Below are 25,409 nucleotides of genomic sequence, written 5' to 3'. Positions count from 1 at the left end.
ATCTGTTCTACATTATACATTTCGATCTGAACCTTCTGTAATGTTTACCTCACTGAACAGACCCCAAGTTGAGTTTTGATAGACTTTACTCACCGGTACACGGACCATCCCACCGAGCTCCTCACAGTCTGAGGAGACTCCAAAACAGAAACAGGGGCTGCAGCCGGCCGGGTTAGGACCAGATAGGCCGAAGGATCCCTTCTTACACTCATCACAGCCTCCTCCGCCCACATTGTCCTGGCAACCACAGACCAATAAATTAAAACAGACAACATACTTCGAACGGACACAATAAAACAAAACACTATCGTAGGCCATAACGGATATGATATTCCACCATGTGGGTTTACTGCTTGTTTGTTCAACCAGTTTTACCAGCGGTTGCAGTACCTTGCACACACAGTTCCCTGGGGCCTCACAGCTGCACAGGCCCAGTTCCTTATCACAGAACTCCTCTCTGGTGCCGTTGATGTTGCAGTTGCACGCCGTGCATTCTGGGTAGCCCCTGTAGCCCATGGTGCACTGGTCACATTTCTCACTGGCGAAATCCGGGCGGCACAGGCACTGCCCATTGGTGAGGTCACACTGGGCAGCAGAACTGCCCGCCTCACTGCAATCACATGACTAAGGGGGGCAAAGATGAGCTTTTATGAACACCTATTATGATATGAATGTGCTTATGAAGCATCCATGTTGGCCTTAAAATAACATACATAGGCATATGTTGGCATTATAAAGGCTTATAAAGCTTATAAAGTTGTGTTTATAGAGATGTTTTACCTTACAACCTGCCACAGTGTCGTGACCCCAATGACCTTCCTCACACAACTCACACTTCTCTCCTATGGTGTGGGGAGGGCAGATACACTTGCCTGTCGTCGCGTTACAGTTTCCGTGGGTGTGGGCACACTCACACTCTGATGGAGGAGAAGAGAGAAAAATAACAGACAGAGAGAGATACAGAGAGAGAAAGATACAAAGAGCGATAATGATACAGAGAGAGAGAGATACAGATAGAGATACAGATAGATAGATAGATAGATAGATAGATAGATAGATAGATAGATAGATAGATAGATAGATAGATAGATAGATAGATAGATAGATAGATAGATAGATAGATAGATAGATAGATAGATAGATAGATAGATAGATAGATAGATAGAGAGAGAGAGAGAGAGAGAGGGGGGGTAGAGAGAATGAAGATCAGATCAGAGTTAAACTCAAATGAATATGTCTGTTAAAGTTTGGGTAAAGTTTGTGGCCTTACGTGTACACCCGCTGTCCTGGTAGTTGAAGTAACCATGGTAACAGCGGTCACATTTGTCCCCCGCCACCCCTGGGATGCATTGGCACCGCCCCTCCTCCTCACATGCTGTGGACACAGATCCTGATTGGCTACAGTTACAGTCTCTGCACCCCTGTCCACTGAGAAGACTGTGGAAGCCCACCTGTAAAACACACAGAAGAAAATACCAATTGTTACTAACTTCTATCAGTTAACCATCTGAATCTTCTTGATTTTCCCTCAACTATATCCAGACATACAGATGTAGGATCTTCAGACTTGATTTTCCCTTACAAAATTTTTTGCAACCACTACAAAAATGTCCATGATATATAATCCACATAATAATTCACATTTCCTGTTGTTGCAGGATTATTTTCCTGCTGTAACAAACTGGCTCAAATTAAGATCCTATCTGTATCCTTGATAGAGAGCATGTGACAGGATGCCAAGAGACACTAGAAGTAATACTTCTCCATGTCCAATGACATCATCACTATCAGCAGAGGGTCTCACTGTTACCAATCACCTCACAGTTACCATCTAACATGAACAGGCAGGAAGTATATCCCATCTCCTCTAATATTACTGGCGGAGGGCTTCATCTGTCTCTATCAGTCCTCTCTGCCAAAGCTGTCAACTCTCAGTCCACATTGGACCCAACGGAGAACCAGGAACCAGACAGCCAGGCCAGGACATGGGTCAGAATTTACACCAGCCAGAGCATCTGATTCTGGGATTAGAGAGAAGCTGCTACCCCACCTTCCCTCCCCATCTCTCTATATCTACATCCCCAATTGGGTTAAACATTAATAAAACATACTGAAAGAGAGAGAAGCCCAAGACTGCTAGCTGTTCTCCCTATATAAATATGATCTAAATTCATGAGCTTTTGGTTCCATTTGAACAGTCCTTTTGGTTCCATTTGAACAGTCCTTTTGGTTCCATTGGAACAGTCCTTTTGGTTCCATTGGAACAGTCCTTTTGGTTCCATTGGAACAGTCCTTTTGGTTCCATTTGAACAGTCCTTTTGGTTCCATTTAAACAGACCTTTTGGTTCCATTTGAACAGTCCTTTTGGTTCCATTGGAACAGTCCTTTTGGTTCCATTGGAACAGTCCTTTTGGTTCCATTGGAACAGTCCTTTTGGTTCCATTGGAACAGTCCTTTTGGTTCCATTGGAACAGTCCTTTTGGTTCCATTGGAACAGTCCTTTTGGTTCCATTGGAACAGTCCTTTTGGTTCCATTGGAACAGTGCTTTTGGTTCCATTTGAACAGTCCTTTTGGTTCCATTGGAACAGTCCTTTTGGTTCCATTGGAACAGTCCTTTTGGTTCCATTTGAACAGTCCTTTTGGTTCCATTTGAACAGACCTTTTGGTTCCATTTGAACAGTCCTTTTGGTTCCATTTGAACAGTCCTTTTGGTTCCATTTGAACAGTCCTTTTGGTTCCATTTGAACAGTCCTTTTGGTTCCATTTGAACAGTCCTTTTGGTTCCATTTGAACAGACCTTTTGGTTCCATTTGAACAGACCTTTTGGTTCCATTTGAACAGTCCTTTTGGTTCCATTTGAACAGTCATTTTGGTTCCATTTGAACAGAACTTTTGGTTCCATTTGAACAGAACTTTTGGTTCCATTTGAACAGTCCTTTTGGTTCCATTTGAACAGTCCTTTTGGTTCCATTTGAACAGTCCTTTTGGTTCCATTTGAACAGTCCTTTTGGTTCCATTTGAACAGTCCTTTTGGTTCCATTTAAACAGTCCTTTTGGTTCCATTTAAACAGTCCTTTTGGTTCCATTTGAACAGTCCTTGCCCAGCCAAAGACCCCTCCCCAACCAAACAAACCAACTCTGCTCTAAATAAGCAACAAAATATTGTCTGTCTGTCTGTCTGTCTGTCTGTCTGTCTGTCTGTCTGTCTGTCTGTCTGTCTGTCTGTCTGTCTGTCTGTCTGTCTGTCTGTCTGTCTGTCTGTCTGTCTGTCTGTCTGTCTGTCTGTCTGTCTGTCTGTCTGTCTGTCTCTCTCTCTCTCTCTCTCTCTCTCTCTCTCTCTCTCTCTCTCTCTCTCTCTCTCTCTCTCTCTCTCTCTCTCTCTCTCTCTGTCTCTGTCTCTCTCTCTCTCTCTCTCTCTCTCTCTCTCTCTCTCTCTCTCTCTCTCTCTCTCTCTCTCTCTCTCTCTCTCCCCCCCCATATTCCCTCGCTCCCTCTCTCTTCCCTATCTCTCTTTGCCAGGGTGTGAGCAGACAGACAATCTGATCGTGCTAATGAATATATCCAAAACATTGGACTGCATTTTGACCAGCTGGGCTTTATTGGAAGGCGGGTGTGGGAAGCGGGACGCAGGGAGGAAAGAAGCGGGAGACCTTGGACACCCTCTGAGAACTAAGCGTTCCAATGGACTGGGCTGGAAACTTAGCATGCCTTTCCAAATTCCAAATACTAATTGCAAGGAGAGGTATGGGAATAGGGTGGAATTACACAGAAAATGGAGGGTGGAAGGAAGGGCCTGGAGTTTTTCTTGGTGTGACCATAGGCCATAACTAGAGACAATTGGTATGTGAGTTTGAAGTTGTGAATATATTATGAAACAGAGAATGATATACAGTCTACATACCTGACACTGGTCACACTTCTCTCCCACTACGTTGGGTTTGCAGGTACACTGTCCAGTGAGCAGGTCACACATGGCCGAGTATGACCCATTTCCATGGCAACTGCAAGCTACACACAGGGGAGAAATAGGAGTAAAACAGTCGTTAACGTACATGTTTATAACACCAGGACACTTGTTCCAATTTTATGTTGAAAATAATACCGGTAAGTGGAGAGATATATCCTAAAATAATCATACAATTCTCAAAGCGCCATTTTGATTATAAAATACAGTTTTTTTCATGTAGTATAGACATTATGCAGACATGGAAAAGATTTTTGAAAGTTTACTGCAAGGAGGCTGACTTGCAGTATTACGATATTCCCCTAGATGTCACTCTATCCATTATAAAGAGCTCTTCTACAGTTGCCTTTCATAAGAAGGAAATACACACATTTGAAGTAAAATTGCACATCTACCACAATATTTTTGACTATGTTTGATGGTGAAATGAACGCCATTCTAGGTGTTGACTGAATCCATTACCAGTATCACATATCTCACTATGAACATTAAATTCCTATTCTCATAACATATATGCATTTTCAATGTTGTGGTATGCTGACATTGTCACAAAACCAGGTCTGGGAATTATGCATAATTACCATAATTCTTAAAAGACTTCATAAACTGTTCATAAGCTGCCTTGAGAGGGCAAGTCTCATACCATATCTTAACCAATTATTTATGTAAACACTATTTTTTACTCCCCATAAAAAATATTGTAAAAAAATATTTTGGAAGCTATAGAAATGCATTTATTAATGTCTACATTTGTTTTTGACATGTTTATTATATTACAGACACCTTAATGCATACTTTTAAATTATATTATGGCAACTAAACATTAACATTTTCCTTAAAGTATATTATTTGAAACTACTGTTACTGTTCCCACTACAATAAAAAAGACATGCAATTTTGTCCTTTGTCCCATTTAATTGAAATGCTGTAGAATTCCATTCATTCCTATGGAGGACTGCTCCTTCTGGGGAGTACCAAAATGGACGATCGGTGGCTTCAAAGCCTCTCATTGGGAAATACATAGCATTAGCAATCCAGGGTTTATACACATCATTGTTCGTATCCAGGCAGGGATTGAGCCTAAACTTTGGCCTCCCAGTGCCTAAGGTAACATGTCTGGGTCTGTATTCACGAAGCGTCTCAGAATAGGAGTGCTGATCTAGGATCAGTTTAGCATTATAGATCATAATGAATGAGATTACATGGTCAGGGAGGACCCGATCCCAGATCAGCACACCTCTATTCAGAGACACTTTGTGAATACGGGCCCTGACCCATAACAGACCTTATTGTTAGGAACAGGTCAGACACGTGACAACGCAGAACTAGGTCAAAGTTGAGACTTAATCTGTGAATGGTTGGCCATGTCCTTCACTCAGCATTCCACTGACTGACTAAATGCTACTCAGAAACAAGCAAAAGTGTCTATTTCCTGTCTATTTTTACTGTGTAATCTCTGACCTGATTTGGTACATATTATAGATGCACTGCACGTCTAGGTGAAGGATGTTTCTTGTAGTAAATTTGTAACTGTGAGGGGATCTGTGGAAGAATCCTCTATAAGGACAATAAACATCATCATCATCACAGCTCTCTTACCCTGGCAGTTCTTGGCAGTGATGGCGTCACCATAGTAGCCGTCCTCACACCTCTCACAGTCGTCTCCGCTGGTGTGGCTGTGACACTTCAGACACACACCGCTGCTGGTGTCACAGTGACCCGGGTCCCAGGGGTTCACGTTTCCATTACACTCACACAGCACACACTCCTTGCCTGCCACCGCCGGGTCGCCATGGTAACCATTAGCACACCTGGAGAAGTTAAAGTTCGATATAATAAACTTAACCATACGATTCATGAAATGGTTGAGACTAGTATTGGTGTATACTGTAACTGAGTTTCACTTACAATACATCTTTTTCCATACAAACTGTTAAGTGTAATTACTAATATGTACTTAGCAACAAGTGAAACATTTCTGATTATATAGTATAGGTCTAAGAAGTGAAGACAGGGTCAAACAGACAAGATTAGGTTTAAGAACATTTGGTCTACATACCTCTCACACTTAGTCCCAGTGTAGCCCTGCTGGCACTGGTCACATGTCACCTGTCCAGGGCCCTCCAGGAAACAGGTGGGGCTGAAACTGAAGAAGAGACCAGCAGTGTGAAAAGACAGGAGTGTTAGGGGGAGTCTACATAACGTATCACTAAGAGCTACAGATTTTATGATTATGATTTGTGTTTCTATAGGGCTTTTCTTCAACTTGAAGCATTTCATATTGTATGGAGGCAGAACTCACCTCTTAGCTCCACCACTAAAATTGTTCCACAACTACGTTTATGCTTCGTATCTATTCACACAATAAAATATCTGGGGCAATTGAAACATTCTGTTGTTGACATAAGAACCTAGACTGAGTGCACATAACATTAGGAACACATGCTATTTCCATGACATAGACTGACCAGGTGAATCCAGGTGAAAGCTTTGATCCCTTATTGATGTCACCTGTTAAATACACAATCCATGTAGAGACAATTGAGACATGGATTGTGTATTTGTGCCATTTGTCAAGAACTGCAACGCTTCTGGGTTTTTCATGCTCAACAGTTTGTATAAAATACTTTTAAACTGTAAGAACTTGTCCCGACTGGTATTTTTAAATCACTGATGAATGATCTTGAGACTGATTCACTGACCTGTCAATGTTTTTAATTTGCTGTTTTTGATTTTGTTATACTCTTGTGAATTCTATGGTTTTTAATAGATTACTTGTAGTTTTTCATGTTGTTTGTCTGTAATTTTTGTTATGACTTGGTGCTGCCTATCTTGGCCAGGACGCTCTTGAAAATATATATTTTAAATCTCAATGAGCCCTTCCTGGTTAAATAAAGGTTAAATTAAATAAATGTTAAAAAAAATAAAGAATGGTCCACCACCCAAAGGACATCCAGCCAACTTGACACAACTGTGGGAATCATTGGAGTCAACATGGGCCAGCATCCCTGTGGAACGCTTTCGACACCTTGTAGAGTCTGACGAATTGAGTCTGTTCTGAGGGCAAAATGGGGTGCAACTCAATATTAGGAAGATGTTCCTAATGTTTTGTACACTCAGTGTGTAACGGCCAAACTCTCCACCACCCAGCGCCCACGCACATGTGACCTATCTATCACCATGGAGAGGGTTTCTAGAATCTGAATGAATGGTACATTGGCACAGAGTTGGCACAGTCACTCACTTGTTCGTCGCCACTATCAGCGGGCAGGCACATCTCTGGCAGTCCTCCGGGGTGCCATCTGAGGTGTCGCCATAGTAACCGGGAAGGCATTGGTTACAGTGGGGCCCAGTGGTATTGTGGGTACAGTCCTGGGGAATGATTTAAGGCAACAGTGTCCCGATAAAACTTCTTCCTGCTCTGACACACATGCCCTTACACTGCCATACACTCCATAGCAACCACAATGTCTTGGGATAAAACCTCCACTGCCATGTTAAAGGGATAGTTCACTTTTTCAATTTTGGATGACCACCCCTAGGTAAGTAAGATAAAACTTTGAAATGTGAACTATCCCTTTAAGTGCACCAAACTGCTAAACCTAACCGAATCAAAGTGAATCATCTTCACTTATTCAATTGAACGTAGTAGCTACTAGCTTTAGCATGCCTTTTGATTTACATTGTATATTGACAGAATGAACGCCTGGCAGTCGCCATTGGATAATCATTGCTTTGTCACACGCCATTTAAACACCTAACACAGCATTACTCAGGATTAACTTGTCATCCAATAGGGGAAGGAATTCATTTGAAACAGAGCCCAAACTGCGCACGCTGTTCACCATAAAGTCGTGCACTGTATAGGGAATAGGATGGTCGGCTCTAGCCAAAAGTCGTACGCTGTATAGGAAATATGGAAGGCATTTCAGACGCAGCCAGAACAGTGACCCATCATATGGCTGTCAACAAACACAGCTCAAGCCAGGAAGCTTCATACTGAGGGTTTGTCCATTGGTCTAGCCTCTAGCTGTGAAGTGAAGCTCTAACTAGTTGAGAGGTTAGCTAGTCCAGATGTTAGGGTCAGATAAACGGCTGGATGTGACCATGTCCTTATTTTACACAGATGGTGGTGGAAGTAGATGCGATCACGCTTAGAACCCACAAACAAGCCATAGATGTATGGTATACCTATCCCAGGAGGTTGGTGTTACCTTAATTGGGGAGAACGTGCTCGTCTTAATGGCTGGAGCGGACAAGGTGGAATGGTATCAAATACATCAAACACATGGTTTCCATTTGCTCCGCTCCAGCCATTATCATGAGCCGTCCTCCCCTCAGCAGCCTCCACTGATATCTATGGGTCATATTCCTACGTCTCTGGCCCCTGTCTAAACATGACGTTAGACAGATAGGTGACTCGCCGGACAGACTTCATTGACAGATGTATGGAATACATTTATGGTATATCTATTTCTCATATATCTACGTTTCTGGCCTCCTGCTGTCTAAACATGACGTGGGACAGATATGTGAGACTCACCAGACAGACTCCGTTGATGTCACATTCTGTAGCGTGGTCATTACACTCACACTGGAGACAGTTACCTCCGAACAGGATCCCGCCGACGCGATAGAATCCAGATGAACAGTACTACAAACACAGAGAGAAACATCATAATTTTGCGGTCACTTTTACCCAAAGTCACATAAAATAAGAACAGGTATTCAGACTATGTGGCACATACACTGAGTATACAAAACTTTAACAACTTTACACGACATAGACTGACCAGGTGAATCCAGGTGAAAGCTATGATCTCTTATTGATGTCACTTATTAAATCCACTTCAATCAGGGGAGGAGGCAGGTTAAAGAAGGATTTTTAAGCCTTGAGACAATTGAGACATGGATTGTGAATGTTTGCCGTTCAGAGGGTGAATGGGCATGACAAAAGATTTTAGTGCGTTTGACAGGGGTATGGTAATAGGTGCCAGGCACACCGATTTGTATCAAGAATGGTCCACCACCCAATGGACATCCAGCCAATTTTACTGTGGGAAGCATTGGAGTCAACATGGGCCAGCATCCCTGTGGAACACTTTTGACACCTTGTAAAGTCCATGTGGCTGTTCTGAGGGCAGAATGGGGGAGTGAAACTCAATATTAGGATGGTGTTCCTAATGTTTTGTACACTCAGTGTATGACATGATTTAGAAGTTGTGTTTATCTGAAGTGATCTATAGTAAACACATGTATTGAAAATATGTGGATTATGTGAGAATCGAACCCACAACACTGTTGCTCTTCTAACTCTAGCTAACTTAGCCATCTGAAATGCATAATGAGCTTTGCTTTTACAATGGATGCTGACACAGCTCAAGTCATTAACTAGACTAGACACATACAGTAGTAAACAGTATCAACCTGGCTACCGTCACGTGACCTGGGTGTTTACCTCACAGGATGTGCCCAAGTAGCCCCAGGGGCACTCACACTGCTCCACGTTCCAGGCCTGGACTGGGTTAGCAGCCCTGATGTCTGCCATGTCCAGAGATACGGTGCTCAACCTGAGTGCCCCCTCTGCGCTGGCATTGAGGTGGCCTCTGATCCTCAGTCCGGCCAAGTCCGCCAGTACTGTCATCAGCTCGTCCCTGTCAACCCTCTGGCCTGTATGTAGGTCTACGAAGCCCTGCGGTAGGAGCTCCACGGAAACAAGCTGCTCCCGCAGGGGCGTCAGGAAGAGCTGCTTGGGGGGCGTCTGACGCAGGGTTCTCCCGTTCCCCTGGGGACGCATCCAGCAAGGCATTTAGCAACACATCTAGATTTATATTAACGGGGGTTGGTATGCTCAATCCTTAGGAATGGTTCTAGATTTAGGGGTGATTCGGGTAATTCCGTAATGGTAATCAAATCTATAATGGTCTAGGGGTTTCTTTTACTGTAAACTAGGTTCACAATCTTGCATTCCACAGCTAATATCACAGCCAGGTTGAATACATATCCAGTTAGCACAATATTAACTTACCTCAATAATCAAATCAAACTGTGATGGCAGAGAATTGTCCACATTGTCCACAGAAACATCATAGGCCACAGTGTAGTTTAAAAGCCCTCCGTATGATGTCAGCTTCACAAAGCAATGGGGAAAAACAAAAAGGGGAACATTGTAAAAATAGAGAAAGTGTTAGACTCAAGAAAACATTACCTACAGCAAATATGCAATAGTCGAAATTCGTTACACTAAATATTGAAGTAAAATCAGGCCCACAGGGATAATTGCTGCCTCTATCTTTCTCTCCCTCCCTCCAGATATTAAGGCCATGCCAGAAATAATGACTAATTCTAATTAATTAATTCTAATCACTGGAGGGACTAATGGGTACAGTAGAACACATACAACAGGGTTCTAATGAATGGAACCTCATTAATTTGGCGATTAATAAAGTGCCCGGCCCTACTTGACTATAATTACAGGGCACCCTGTATTAACACACAGTGGGAGGAAAGAAGAGGGGGACTACAAATGACGAGTGTAAAAAGAGAGAGATAGGGGGAGAAAGAGAAGAGAGAGAGGAGAGTGAAAAAGAGAGAAATCCAGTAGCAAGAGAGACAGAGATAAATCTATAGGGAGAACAGAGGCCTATTTCCTCCCTCCTGTGGGGATTGTGAAATCAATTTGTCCCAAGCTAATACATGCAGGTCATTAGCTAGCTGAACATCTCACTGAGACGGACAACTTTGAGTTCAGAAGGAATACGGGAACTCCGTAGGTGAGAGTTTAGCGTTGGTAGCATAGGTACAGTATACTGTATGTCAGCAAAACGCTTACCCTGTTCCCCAGGAAACCCTCCGGAGCGGCCCAGGTAGACACAAAACGGTACGACTGGATCATGGTGATGCTGGGGACAATGAGGTTGTTGTCGTCATCAGTGAGGGGTGCCGTGTAGATGGAGACGCTTTGGGTAGGAAGGAGCCATCCATTGGAGTGAACAGTCTATGGGCCAGGAGAAAGGCCGGTCCAATTTACTGGTTATGTATTATTGAGTTCAACAGCATCAAAGAGTTTAAAGGCTCCCAACAAAACGATGTGGAACCATTGGAGTTGGTTGCTGCATATTGTGGATATTCTTGTCCAAAGGAACAACTAAGTAATTAAATGGATGTGTGGATGAGAGTGTATTTGGATGTGGGAGTTGCGGTGTGTTACCTGAAACAAAGACCAGGGTGAACTCTCACACACGTCAGACACACCGAAGCAGAAACACTCTGTGCATCCCTCTGGGTTACGTTCCTCCAGGTTGTAGAAACCCTGCTTACACAGGTCACAGTTGGCCCCCATCACGTTCTCCTAAGTCACACACAGTGGAGAAGATCAGGTTAGGGGGATTAGTTTGGTAGGAACATTCAGGGACAAGGAGCACAAGACTGTCTTAGCCTGTTGAGCTAAAACCTAGGCATTAGCTCAGGGAGCTAACGCAAGTCTTCAGGTCTTCAGGCAAGGTTACTCATCATGCAAGTGTTACCCTATATTACCCCAGTGTTACCTTGCAGATGCACTCTGTGCAGGGGTCGATGTTGAGGCTGCCTTCCAAACTGCACTCACAGCGTGAACACAGGGGGAAGTCCCTGTAGCCAAAGGCACAGCGTTCACAGCGCTCACCCACAAAGCCCTCTTTACACAGACACTGGCCTGGGTTCAGACCTGCACAACACAGTCAATACAGCACAGTTAGCATTGAGCAATTAGCACAGTCAATACACCACAGTTAGCATAGTCTAGTTAGCACAGTCAATACGGCACAGTTAGCTTAGTCTAGTTAGCACGGTCAATACAGCACAGTTAGCATAGTCTAGTTAGCACAGTCAATACAGCACAGTTGGCATAGTCTAATGAGCACAGTCAATACAGCACAGTTAGCACAGTCAATACAGCACAGTTAGCATAGTCCAGTTAGCATAGTCCAGTTAGCACAGTCACAGTGCAATAAAATCAGTACAGTTCCGTGTTTGTACCTTTCTCCAACTTGGCGTGGTTGTCATCTCTGATGCAGGCAGGAGTCAAAGACCCCCTCATGTCACAGCCACACTCCACACATGGGTTCTCACTGTAGGGCGACACCTACACACACAGACACACACACACATATACACGCACACCCAGGAGGAAACAAATACACAATGACCATTCACATTCCACACAAGGTACACACTGAAATTAAAACTTTAATAAATCGCCATTCATCCATCCAAGCAAGGACCATGACACCAATGTAGTTCCTCTCTACAGTCATTCTAGGACACAGCAACAAATAACTCCATTATCTTTCTTTGAGCCACAGAACCAAAACTACAATGTAGAAAGAGGAGGAAGGGAAGCGCTACTAAGGCACACAATAGTACATTTTGGTAGACAGAAGGTGCTCTTTGGTAGAAGGGGTGAATTGGTCATCAAAAAGAAAGGAGGACCAAGGCACTCTTCATATAATTAATTAAAATGCCTTTATTTGTATGGCATGTTCAATAGAAACAAAGTTTTAAAAATCCGATGCATTTCGGCATTTTAAAACTTTGTTTCTATTGAACATGCCATACAAATAAAGGCATTTTAATTAATTAAATGAAGAGTGCCTTAGTTGTCCTTTCTTTTTGAAAACTACAATGTGTTTGTAATCAGGACCACACACACACACACACACTGATGTTATTGTCCAATCACAGACAATAGGAATGTACACAACAGTGCACAGAAAGGCGCACGCCACTAGGCAGGGACACAAAGGAAGACCAGGGGGGTCCTCAGGTAACGGGGACCATAGGGACACAAAAGAAGACCAGGGGGGTCCTCAGGTAACGGGGACCATAGGGACACAAAGGAAGACCAGGGGGGTCCTCAGGTAACGGGGACCATAGGGACACAAAAGAAGACCAGGGGGGTCCTCAGGTAACGAGGACCATAGGGACACAAAAGAAGACCAGGGGGGTCCTCAGGTAACGGGGACCATAGGGACACAAAAGAAGACCAGGGGGGTCCTCAGGTAACGAGGACCATAGGGACACAAAAGAAGACCAGGGGGGTCCTCAGGTAACGGGGTACATAGGGACACAAAAGAAGACCAGGGGGGTCCTCAGGTAACGGGGACCATAGGGACACAAAAGAAGACCAGGGGGGTCCTCAGGTAACGGGGTACATAGGGACACAAAAGAAGACCAGGGGGGTCCTCAGGTAACGGGGACCATAGGGACACAAAAGAAGACCAGGGGGGTCCTCAGATAACGAGGACCATAGGGACACAAAAGAAGACCAGGGGGGTCCTCAGGTAACGGGGTCCATAGGGACACAAAAGAAGACCATGGGGGTCCTCAGGTAACGGGGACCATAGGGACACAAAAGAAGACCAGGGGGGTCGTCAGGTAACGGGGACCATAGGGACACAAAAGAAGACCAGGGGGGTCCTCAGGTAACGGGGACCATAGGGTCACAAAAGAAGACCAGGGGGCTCCTCAGGTAATGGGGTCCATAGGGACACAAAAGAAGACCAGGGGGGTCCTCAGGTAACAGGGACCATAGCGACACAAAATGAAGACCAGGGGGGTCCTCAGGAAATGGGTACCATATTGATGGATTGCATTACAGGGACCATAGGGACACAAAGAGCGCATCAGATTACGGGACAGTGAGGAGACAGTACCTCGTGGGGTCTGTAGAAGCCATCTGTGCAGGTCTCACAGTTGACACCGGCCGTGTTCTGGGTACAATTGATACACACACCCCCGCCATGGAAGTGACCATGCGAGTTCATGCTCATCTTGTGGTCGTCCATAGTTTGGTTGTAATAGCAGTCCTCGGCCTTGTTGTGGCAGTTACATTCTAGTGGAGGAGAATATTAATTAGGTCAGATAACAACTAATGCATCTTATAGGTAGACTCAGATATTGCGATGAGGGAGATGCAGACTTCGCTCTCACACTGTCACACCCTGTCTCTGCACGTGCATGGGTTCGCTTCACACAGTTAGAGCCTGGTAGGTACGGGACCAAAACAGCTGACAAGTTTAGCTTCGCGCTTCACCGCTCCTAGTTGTTGCGGAAATTGACCCCCTATGCTGTTTACTTTGTGCACCAATGTCATATCGCTGAGTCTACCTTTAATGTGAGAGTAGTGAAAGGTTAGTTTAGATTAAGAATATACACTGAGTGTACAAAACATTAGGAACACCTTCCTAATATTGAGTTGACCCCCTTTAGCCCTCAGAACAGACTCAATTCGTTGGGGCATGGACTACAAGGTGTCGAAAGCGTTCCACAGGGATACTGACCCATGTTGACTGCAATGCTTCCCACAGTCAGGTAGATGGGGTGGCAGGTAGCCTAGTGGTTAGAGCGTTGGGCTACCAACCAAAAGGTTACTGGATCGAATCCCCGAGCTGACAAGGTACAAATCTGTCCTTCTGCCCCTGAACAAGGGGCTGTCCTTGTAAATAAGAATATGTTCTTAACTGACTTGCCTAGTTAACTGTAAAAATAAAATGTCCTTTGGGTGGTGGACCATTCTTGATACACACAGGAAACTGTTGGGTTGTGAAAAACCCAGCAGGGTTGCAGTTCTGGACACAGTCAAACCGTTGCACCTACTACCATACTCTGTTCAAAGGCACTTAAATTTTTGTCTTGACCATTCACCCTCTGAATGGCACACATACACAATCCATGTCTCAATTGTCTCAAGGCTTAAAAATACTTCTTTAACCTGTCTCCTCCCCCCCATCTACACTGATTGAAGTGGATTTAACAAGTGACATCAATAAGGGATCATAGCTTTCACCTGGATTCACCTGGTCAGTCCATGGCATGGAAAGAGCAGGTGTTCCTAATGTTATGTACACTCAGTGTATGCATGTTCATATACGTTTTTATTTTATTCTGTACTCTGAGTAAGCACAATTTATGTGCAATTTCATTACGGTGCTGAAACAGCTGAGATATGATGATATAAAATAGGACATTTACATAAAAAGCTTGTAAAAACCCATACAGTAGCAAACTCTGCTTCACAACTATTGATATTAAAATGTTTGAATTACTTCAAAAGTGTCGTATGGAATTCATCATAGGGATGGAAAACAAAAACCTCTTTCATGTGTGTCAATGAATAAGTGAGACAAGCGGATTTAATTGAAAAGCGTGAACGTTATTTTATCTGGCACACTTTAAATCAAGTCTAAATCCAGCATGTAATTTCCATGTCTTTATTTACTAAGTGACAAACCAAGGGCAACATGCACAGTATGGTCTTCTACTTAAGATAAGGTTTACACTTATTTCCCCTTAGGCCCAAAAAGACCAAGTGCAGCTTACTCTCGCATGTGTTGCCGTTGGAGAGGGTTCCCGGTTGCCACGGTTCCTGGTGGTAGCCGGGGCAACACTCATTACAGCTCTCCCCACACGTATTGTGCTCACACACACACTGCAACTTCTGAGAGGACAAAAGAGAGAGAGAGGTGAGGAGGAGCCACAGGAAGTGACCGATTGAATGCTTATGCTCTAGTCCTATTGCCAGCTGGGAGTGGGACACACACACACACATTATTTTCTCATTTTTCCTTGTCAAACAAATAGCTGGTCCTATACAAGGTGTGAAGTGACACTTGTGTGTTGTATGCATATCATGTTATGATGTTTGTGTGTTACAGATGTAGGATCTTCATTTGAGCCAGTTTGCTACAGCAGGAAAATAATCAGGAAATGTGAATTATTATGTGGATTATATTTCATTGACATTTTTGTAGGCGTTAATACATTTTTTCGCAAGGAAAAATCAAGCCTGAAATTTGAAAGCCTTTCTAAACTTCAAATATACTTCAAGTTTTACATTTCCTGCATTGCAGGTCAAATTAAGATCCTACATCTGTACGTTGGTGTGAAATATATGAGTGCATTTCCAAGTGGCAATTTGAAGGGTCACAGGATTAGTGCTTGCTTTCTCATCCTCTTGTTAAGGTGACATTCCCCCTTAATGAGGAAGGCAACCAATTCAACTGAGCAAGTGTTGGGCTGTACCATTCCTTCAGGGACTATAGGGGGAGCTGAGAATACTAAATTCACTTATAAAAACAATTTGCTTGGCAAATATATTTCTCATAAAGAAGTATTACTACCATACTTTGCATAACATTTATATAAAAGTACTCTTTAGAATAAGTGTGTACAGCAATTACAACAAATTAGTAATGAACCAATGTTGATCCGATAAGAGGAGCTTAATTGAGTCAAGATGTGACATGCTTAACATCTCACACAATATGTGAAAGGCAGTAAACAAGTTTTACACTAAACAAAAGCTGAATGACAGCCACCGTGTGAGGCTGAACGGGCAAAACTGAAGACGGCCTGGAGTTACCTTGGCAACGGGGTCCCAGGGGCAGCTCTGGGCGTGGCCGTAACAGATGCACATCCCGCCCACTGAGATGTCCTTGATGGAATAGTAGTACTGCAGAAGGAAACACAATGCCAATCAAGTTAGAATGACAAGACAGAAACAAAATACAAAGCCAATGAAGTTAGAACACTCAAATCTGCCTGGAGAGATGACAACTGATGTCTAAACTTTTACTTCAGACATTCTGATGCAAATATTTAATGTTTGTTAAAACCATAAAAATGCAATATACATTTTTTTTAAGCGTTTTTCAAAACGCACAAACCACATATTTTGAATGAATGACCAATTTGGTTTAACATAGTATTTAAACAGAAAATAGAACAGTTAGTGAGAGCTAGTGCTAGTACTTTAGCCATACCCGTCTGGTGACGATGGGGTCCACCTCCTTAGGGTCACGGTAGCTGAGGGTCATGAGGTCGGCGTTGAGCGTGCGGATCCTCTGCAGACGCAGCCGGATGTAGCGGGCTGAGGTGAAGTCTAGCAGCTCTGGGGTCAGTTGGTCAGCACTGGGCCGCCCGTTGATCAAAGACGTGTGGATCTGAATAGGGCAGAAAAAAATGGAAAGACTAGTGGCAAAAATGAACAACACACATACATATTGACTGAAATATGTCATTACGGTCATTTTTTCTCCGATATCACTTGCCAGTCAGACCACAGGCAAATGACATAACACAGGGCTAAACAATATAAGACACGATCAAGGATCTCACTGTGGGCTTTGGGGTGCATCTCAATAGTGGCTTCATCTCCTTGTCTCCCTAACCTTGTTAAACTACTGAGATGCACCCTCAGGGGCTGTGAGTAACCACAGAGTATCCTAACCACAGACGTTCATTACGGCTCTGCCTCGGCTAGAGTGACATTAGCCCAGCAGGCTGGCGTCTAGAAATCTGGGAAAGCAGGCTTTCATTATCGGAAGGACGGTTGAGTCATCCTCCTGTCTGGACTATAGGTGCTAGAGGGGGGCGCACAGAGCCCATTCTCATCTAATTCTCTGCCTTGAAGCAGACCTAATAAAGCAGTGGTCTCAAACTCCCAGCCTGTGGGTCACCAACATGCAGCTCATGAGCTCAATGTGGCTTGCGGGCCGGGAGTTTCAGACCATTGTGGTAATGTAAAGTTTATATAAATAGATAACTACCTCTCCGTGCTCCAGGGGTACGAGACGTGAGTAGTAGGAGGTACAGATGACCTCGTCGTCTCGTTTGTAGGTGGGGGGTCCGAAGCGAGGGGTGATGTTGTAGCGGGTCAGACATTCTGTGTCGCTGATGGCGTAGTACTGCCAGGGTGTGTACTCCACACCGTCCATAGAACGCTCCAGCACCCAGTTACCAGGACGAGGGGAGTTGGCTGCCTTGATTATGATGTAGGCCACCTGGAAAATCTGTAGACACATACACAGACAGACAGATTTTAATATTTCATATTTAACAGTGAGAGTACAAAGGACACATACACACACCCATGCACTCATGCACACACAGACACACAGAGTTATTCTCCCACCCATAATATTTTATGTCTGGATCTCCATTTTGTTGTGCATGACTGGAAGCTCAAGCTGTGCACCTTAAATACAAGGCTTCATTCATAAGAGCACAAATAAGTATTTGATTGACAAGGACAAGCTTTCTGTAACCCTCTTTCATGTGGTGTTGTCACAATGTTAATTGCATGTTTGATTGAATTCCAGTCTTAGTGCATCTGGCCCTAACAGCGCAGCGTCTGACCCTATGACCCCATACACAGTCATAAGTTGGTGGTTGAAGATATCCCTCTAGTGGTGTGGGGGCTGTGCTTTGGCAAGGTAGGTGGGGTTATAACCTTCCTGTTTGGCCCTGTCCGGGGTTATCATCGGATGGGGCCACAGTGTCTCCTGACCCCTCCTGTCTCAGCCTCCAGTATTTATGCTGCAGTAGTTTATGTGTCGGGGGGCTAGGGTCAGTCTGTTATATCTGGAGTACTTCTCCTGTCTTATCCGGTGTCCTGTGTGAATTTAAGTATGCTCTCTCTAATTCTCTCTTTCTCTTTTTCTTTCTCTCTCTCGGAGGACCTGAGCCCTAGGACCATGCCTCAGGACTACCTGGCATGATGACTCCTTGCTGTCCCCAGTCCACCTGGCCGTGCTGCTGCTCCAGTTTCAACTGTTCTGCCTGTGGCTATGGAACCCTGACCTGTTCACCGGACGTGCTACCTGTCCCAGACCTGCTGTTTTCAACTCTCTAGAGACAGCAGGAGCGGTAGAGATACTCTTAATGATCGGCTATGAAAAGCCAACTGACATGTACTCCTGAGGTGCTGACTTGCTGCACCCTCGACAACTACTGTCATTATTATTATTTGACCATGGTGGTCATTTATGAACATTTGAACATCTTGGCCATGTTCTGTTATAATCTCCACCCGGCACAGCCAGAAGAGGACTGGCCACCCCTCATAGCCTGGTTCCTCTCTAGGTTTCTTCCTAGGTTTTTGCCTTTCTAGGGAGTTTTTCCTAGCCACCGTGCTTCCACATCTGCATTGCTTGCTGTTTGGGGTTTTAGGCTGGGTTTCTGTACAGCACTTTGAGATATCAGCTGATGTAAGAAGGGCTATTTAAATAAAGTTGATTTGATTTGATTTGCTACCAAGCTAAAGTGTGGTCTGTAGCTAACAGTTACAGCTCCCCTGAACCCCACTGTGAGACCTTGCCTCCACTCTCTCACTGTCTCCTCAACACGCCCCTATAGGCCTTACACAGTCACAGGGCACTACTAGACTGCCATTGCAATTCCCTCTCTTTCACCTCTCTATGACCCTCTCAGTGACACTAATAACAGTCTAGCCTGCCTCACATAAACGCACATAGAACCTGAGCTAGCCGTTATCGGCTTCTCAAATTGGCTTGTCAATGGTGCGTTTCCCCAGGGGCTGAGTGGACCCCCCCCCCCCCCCCCCCCCCCCCCCCCCCCCCCGTTAAATCCTCCCTAAAGGTTCCAGGCAGCGGCACGAGGCTGTAAGTCTAAGTTCCGGACAGGAGGCACACCTACTGGCGTGTTACAGCTGATTTACGGCTGATTCATAACTTCCTCAACGGCGAGGGAGCGCGAGCGTTAGCGGGTATCGTCGCCAAGCCACACCGAGTCGTTCCAGTGCATCTAAATGTCAATCCCCCCTCAGGGCTGAGATAGATCATATGAAACAGAGAGCTGGTTGACTTCCCTCAGGTTATGTCTGATCCTTAAGTTACAGAATGATTCACCCATATGAGCTTCTGAAAGCTAGACAAGACGTTCGGTTCAAACATCTTTGGCTAAATGCCTTAGTCTGTATAGAAACCATGGGATTGACAGATTCTGAAATCCTCTCTACAGCCTTGAATGATTCACCTGTATGGGCCTCTAGACAAACATTTTTGGCTAAATGCCTCAAGGCCTTCCCACACTGAACGTCGGATTCAGTCATTTACATTTATTGCATGTCACACTGTGCGATGTTACCAAATACAAATCTGGATATCAACCTGGCCAGATTGTACGATTTGCTTCCGTTTTGTCGTCACATTCTGCTATTGGCTTGCGTGGCTATGTTAGCCGACGTAGGCTACGTCAACTGCAGAGGTGTATTTGATCTGCTCATTTGCCAGCACCTGTAGCGCAAGCCTCCCTCTATGTTCATACGCGAGTGAAGTGAGTTTGGAAAAAGTATGCATCTTAGAAATAGTCTTCATATACAAACTTGATATGTCCCAAAAGAAGATTTTTGTTTTAATGATTTTTTTGCATTTATTAAAATCCCATCAGGTAGCCTGATTTCAGATGAGTCATGTAAACAAGATTATTAGGGAAATGTGTGTGTGTCAGTGACCTCCCTCAAATGAGCTTAGTGTTCTCAAGGCAAACAGATGCTGTGAATGGACTGGGTTAGTTATTGAAACGTGACCTAATCCTGATCCATGTGGACTCCAACAAATGGATGCAGACCTGAACAATTGTGGACTAGCTGCCTTTGTGCCTCAACTTAACTAACCAATTACTAGAACACTCTGTTATGAGGATACAAGTTAGCTAACATCACCAGATATCAGTTATTTCAAATGTAAAACTCCAGCGACTCCTGTGCCGGGCCGGGCGCATGCACGCTGACACGGTCGCCAATTGTACATTGTTTCCTCGGAGACATTGGTGAGTCTGGCTTCCGGGTTAAGCGAGCAAAGTGTCAAGAAGCAGTGTGGCTTGGTAGGGTCGTGTTTCGGAGGACAATGGCTCTCGACCTTCGCCTCTCCTGAGTCCGTATGGGAGTTGCAGCGATGGGACAAGACTGTAACTACCAATTGGATATCACGAAATTGGGGAGAAAAAAGGGTTAAAAAATAATAATAATAACAAAAAAAATAGATCAAATCATATATCTGTGTCAGAAATTGAGATAGTTTACTGAAATTGTGATCTGAGTGCCACATTTCAGCAATATGTTTTGATGTAGCTAGTTACTGTGACTGCTAGAATACAGTGTTAGTCATTACTAGATGCTAAGCGCAAAGTTGTTCCCACTGTGTCTCTTTAGCCACCCAGGCATTACCACTAAATCCCATTCCGCCCAGTAGGACCCAAAGCCCTGTGTAATGGCGTGCCTCGGCTAATCTGCCTAGTCACTGTGACTGGCTGGCGGACTTTGATGTGAGCCAGCAAGACCTGGCTGCAAGTAGCCGCGGGAAACAGGCAGAGGATTATTTTTGTGATTAGCTGCCATTTTGGATCAGGTGGGGGGGGGGGGGGGGGGGTTGTCTCAAAGGATAAGTGAAACAGTCTGACCAGTGTGTTAGAAGACTGAATCGTGGGGTAATCAAAGGGTAAACTGTGACCTACCGAGACAAAACGAAAACACATACACTTACTAACACTTTTCCAATTGGAGTAACATTAAGTAATAGAAATGTGCTCCCCAACCGGTAGCCGGACAAGCCTCTGTGCCAGTTTGGCCGATGGGAGAGAGGGTAGAAAGATAACATGGCGGGAGAAAACAGTCAAGGGGACCCAGCCAGTGGGAACGAGCAGAACCAGGCTGCAGGGGAGAGACAGGAGGATTACCCATCAGCCCCTAAGCCGTCAAAGGGGCCCAGTTCACCAGTTGAGCTTCGCCCTTGGCGGGGCCGGGGCTGTGGGGCTCAGAAAGCGGAGCTAAGTCCCCTCACTGGAGGGAGAAGCCTAAACCAAAAGTAAAGAAATATGGCCACCACTGACACTGAGCAGAGCTATGTCCTTCTTGCTACTAATCACCAACATGCTATAAAGACCTAACCTCTGGCTTGTTACAATTCAGACCAAACTGTCTGTGTGTGATAATATGTTAGACACAACGTTAGACAAAGTTGATTTAGAATATGTAAAATTGTCAGGTAAATTACATGAGTATTTAATAAATATTCAGACAGAAACAGGATGTCCTTTGGCTCCCCTCTTTTTTGTGTCTCTGACACTGAATAAAAACCAGCAGAATACTGAAAAGCAGTAAATTCTCAGGCCTGGTCAAGACCAAGACCAAATTCCAGCAGTTTGAACATTTAAGATATGCTGTGGTGGCAGTAAAGTTGGAATCCAGACAATAGCAGGAGTAGTCATGGCTGTGGGTTCCGACCACAAAAAAAGAGGCTGGCGTTTGGCCACAGGCCTTTTTTGTCTAGAGGGTGGAGATGAGTAAGTCTTTTGTGTTGGTGGGAGATGGGAGATGGGGGAAGGGCGATGGGGGCCGGAGAGCCCCGTACACGACAGGACATGCACTCAGAGAGGCCCAGCCACACACCGGACAGGACATTGTGGATATCAGCCAGTATGAGCCAGTGTAGGAAACCAGCCACAGCCAAGGCTCTTTCACCAGAAACACTTACTGTAAGTTTAGAATCATATCACAGAGAGGTTTTCTTTTGAGGTTGGGGTCGGGGTCAATTCCGTATTGGAAAATAATTGGAAATTGGCCATTGGCTTCAATGATCCCCCCCAATTCAGGATTTGTTAAATTCACATTTGAAAGTGAATTTGAACTGAATTAACCTATCCCCATCAAGTGTTATAGACGGTCCCTTCTCACCAATCACAACCCAAAGTAAGTTAACATGTTGACATAGCGGCGGGCCTTGCAGGTTATATTTTGTCAGAGGGTCATTATGATGGCTATTGTGGTGGACGGTGGCGGCATTGTCGCTGTAAAGGGACAATGTGGGCCAACACAGCTGGGCAGTGGGAACGGGGTCTGTTTGGACAGCAGCGCCTGCATTTGCCCCTCTCCCCCCCTCTCTCCTGGGGGGCCCACAGGATGAGAGCTCCAAATGGTTTCCCCTCTGTTTGTTTGACTGGGGCCTGTTAATTGGATAAAGAGCTTGGTTGTGTGTGTGAGTGAGTGTGAGTGTGAGTGTGCGTGTGAGTGTGAGTGTGAGTGTGAGTGTGAGTGTGAGTGTGAGCGTGAGTGTGAGCGTGAGTGTGTGCGTGTGTGTGTGCAAGGGCGTGCGTGCATGTGTTGGTATGTGATGTGCTGGAATGGCATCCACAGGCAGATTAGCCCATCTAAATCCTGACACTTTGACACTGTTTCCTGTCAGGTTTGGACTCCTGTGGATACTGGTCAATACTAGTACTGTCTGCCAGGCACCACACTGAGGGTTTTAATCAAGATGGATGCCACTGTTACCGAACCAAAAACACGTCTTCATCAAATAAATGAAAATACAGACATTTCACTTAACATAGAACGTATGTGCAACATACTGTAGCTTATATAAGAATATATTTACATCGTGGCACTGTAAACTTAATTTAAACCCTCTTTCGAACAGAGAATTTAATAAATGAAGATATAGCCTAGATATAATGCTATTATTTCTTAGGGCATCAGTTATGAGAATCAGTGTTCTCCCACGTGAATACTTGGGTATTGCGATGTAGCAGTTAGTTGGAGACACAAAGTATCTCAGCTCCTCAGAGGAGAGGGCTAGCTAGGCTAGCACAAAGTATCTCAGCTCCTCAGAGGAGAGGGCTAGCTAGGCTAGGACAAAGTATCTCAGCTCCTCAGAGGAGAGGGCTAGCTAGGCTAGCACAAAGTATCTCAGCTCCTCAGAGGAGAGGGCTAGCTAGGCTAGCACTAGCTTATGGGAAATCTTGAGGTTTTTAGAGATATAATGAATCAGTCAAACAAAGCTCCCATTGACAAGCTCATCTTTTCCATGTAGATGTTTATCTTTGCTCTTGAAACAATTTGAAGTCAGCTGCTCTAGTTTTGAGAAGTCTGAGTAATTTTCAGTTGGTTTACGAGTTGTGGTATTATGCTCTTTTTGACATCTGCTATTTATAATGTTGATTTATTGGCATGACACGCTTGGTTTTGCTTTTATTAACTTAATACAACTGTTTGTTTGATCTAGTGTGATAATATTACATTATTGTTGTATGATAATGTTGCATCTTGAGTAATTTGGCCTATACTGTGTATTCAGCACCAGATACATTTCCATCACTCACTACTACCATATCTCAGTGTTAAGTCTTGACAACTCTCTTTGGTAGCAACGATAGAACATACTGTATAATTACATTACCATATCAAAGTTATCACACGTCAGGAATCTCACTGGGAATGTTAATGAAACATCGACATGTAATCCCGATTTCTCTCAACCTTTGATTTTCCCTGTTTCTGCATGTGTCTTCACAATTTTTCCCTGATAACTCTCGAGGGGAAGGAAATGGAATCTTCTGCGGTTGCAAATGAAATGTGGAGATAAGTGTACGTTTACTGCGGAGTAGTCCCAAACGCTCATTTTGAATCTAACGCGCGAGATTAAAGTGACTGGCTCCGGGCTGTATTCTCGTCACCACTGGCAGAAATGAAAAACAAATATTGATGGGTGGACGGGAACCTGTTTATTCCATTTTCATCTCCTCCATTGCTAAGCAGTGGATAAACATCACATCTCAAATGTTAAGCCTCCTGAGGTAGCCTATAGTGGTGGGGGAAAAAATTGATAGTTACATATCGGGATACTATTTTTGACAATATTTCTGTATTATTTTTTGTGCTACTCGGCTGTACCTGCACCACAACTCCAGTCTTTTCCTTTCATATCTTGTTCTTCATCTTCTTTTTAAATAGTGAGACCATTTTCAGCACTTTTATATTTATATTTAAGTACACCAGTACTTATATTTACATAACTGATCAAAACTCATTTTCTCATGGCTCTCTTTTGTCCCTCTGCAGGGAACATATGGTGAGCAATATGTGATAATATTATATCGTCAGGTTCCTGGCAATTCCCAGCCGTCGTATCAAAATTGACGCTAAATCTAGATGGAGCATGACGTGTAATCTAGGCAGACAGAGCGTTGAAAGGTAGGTGAATGGCTACACACATGCACACTTTGAAGATTGTATTTTCACATGAAAACAATTACTGGGATGTCTACATCCAAATGAGTTCCATATGTGCATTCCCGAGGTCAATATAAGTTGCTGGAATTCCCAAGAGGAAGTGGGGAGGGGTTACATCTTAGCATTATATAGTGTGCACCTCTGAAACAGGTTGGTTAAAAGACAGCACCATCACAGCCGACTACTATAGTGTGTGTGTGGTGGCTCGATGAAAGAGGGTCTTGTTTCGAGTGCCTGTTGGAACAGGATTTTTTTAAGTAGCTGGCTCAGCTCAGTCCCCCCCCCCCCCCTCCCTTTGGGAGAGAGAGAGAGAATGTGAGAAAAAAGAGACATTAAAAAAGAGATGTAGGGAGAGAGACACCATCCAGACATAGCCCCCTCCCCCATTTTTTTTTTATCAGCAGCACCCACGTTCTATTAGTCACATGTATAGGATACACATGGTATACACCGTCCAACGACATGCTTGCAGGTTCCTTCTCGACAACGCAACAACAATAAGAAATAAGAAAATATAAGAATACGAACATAAAGTAAATGGCTCAGTAGAATGGAATAAATATTTTAGCTTAAGTATAATACACGAAGGCACAATTTAG

General features: G+C 44.2%; 1 protein-coding gene across 1 annotated transcript in view; it reads right to left on the bottom strand.

Annotated features, from left to right (window-relative positions):
- Positions 1–25,409, bottom strand: part of lama1 (laminin, alpha 1) — a 73,931-nt gene that overhangs the window by 38,523 nt on the left and 9,999 nt on the right. The window contains exons 4-23 of the mRNA XM_038997216.1: positions 17,552–17,794; positions 16,766–16,945; positions 16,366–16,455; positions 15,324–15,441; positions 13,658–13,836; positions 11,982–12,087; positions 11,513–11,670; positions 11,176–11,316; positions 10,798–10,962; positions 9,994–10,095; positions 9,424–9,750; positions 8,509–8,619; positions 7,210–7,337; positions 6,025–6,111; positions 5,565–5,776; positions 3,903–4,009; positions 1,271–1,451; positions 781–917; positions 391–624; positions 94–237 (exon numbers count right to left, since the gene is read on the bottom strand). Coding sequence (XP_038853144.1) covers positions 94–237; positions 391–624; positions 781–917; positions 1,271–1,451; positions 3,903–4,009; positions 5,565–5,776; positions 6,025–6,111; positions 7,210–7,337; positions 8,509–8,619; positions 9,424–9,750; positions 9,994–10,095; positions 10,798–10,962; positions 11,176–11,316; positions 11,513–11,670; positions 11,982–12,087; positions 13,658–13,836; positions 15,324–15,441; positions 16,366–16,455; positions 16,766–16,945; positions 17,552–17,794 — 3,150 coding nt within the window. The remainder of the gene's footprint in view (positions 1–93; positions 238–390; positions 625–780; positions 918–1,270; positions 1,452–3,902; positions 4,010–5,564; positions 5,777–6,024; positions 6,112–7,209; positions 7,338–8,508; positions 8,620–9,423; positions 9,751–9,993; positions 10,096–10,797; positions 10,963–11,175; positions 11,317–11,512; positions 11,671–11,981; positions 12,088–13,657; positions 13,837–15,323; positions 15,442–16,365; positions 16,456–16,765; positions 16,946–17,551; positions 17,795–25,409) is intronic.

The sequence above is a fragment of the Salvelinus namaycush genome, chromosome 7 (assembly GCF_016432855.1).
Source record: "Salvelinus namaycush isolate Seneca chromosome 7, SaNama_1.0, whole genome shotgun sequence".
Lineage (NCBI taxonomy): Eukaryota > Metazoa > Chordata > Actinopteri > Salmoniformes > Salmonidae > Salvelinus > Salvelinus namaycush.
Note: the sequence above shows the minus strand (reverse complement) of the source record. Positions and strands in the feature narration are given on the sequence as shown.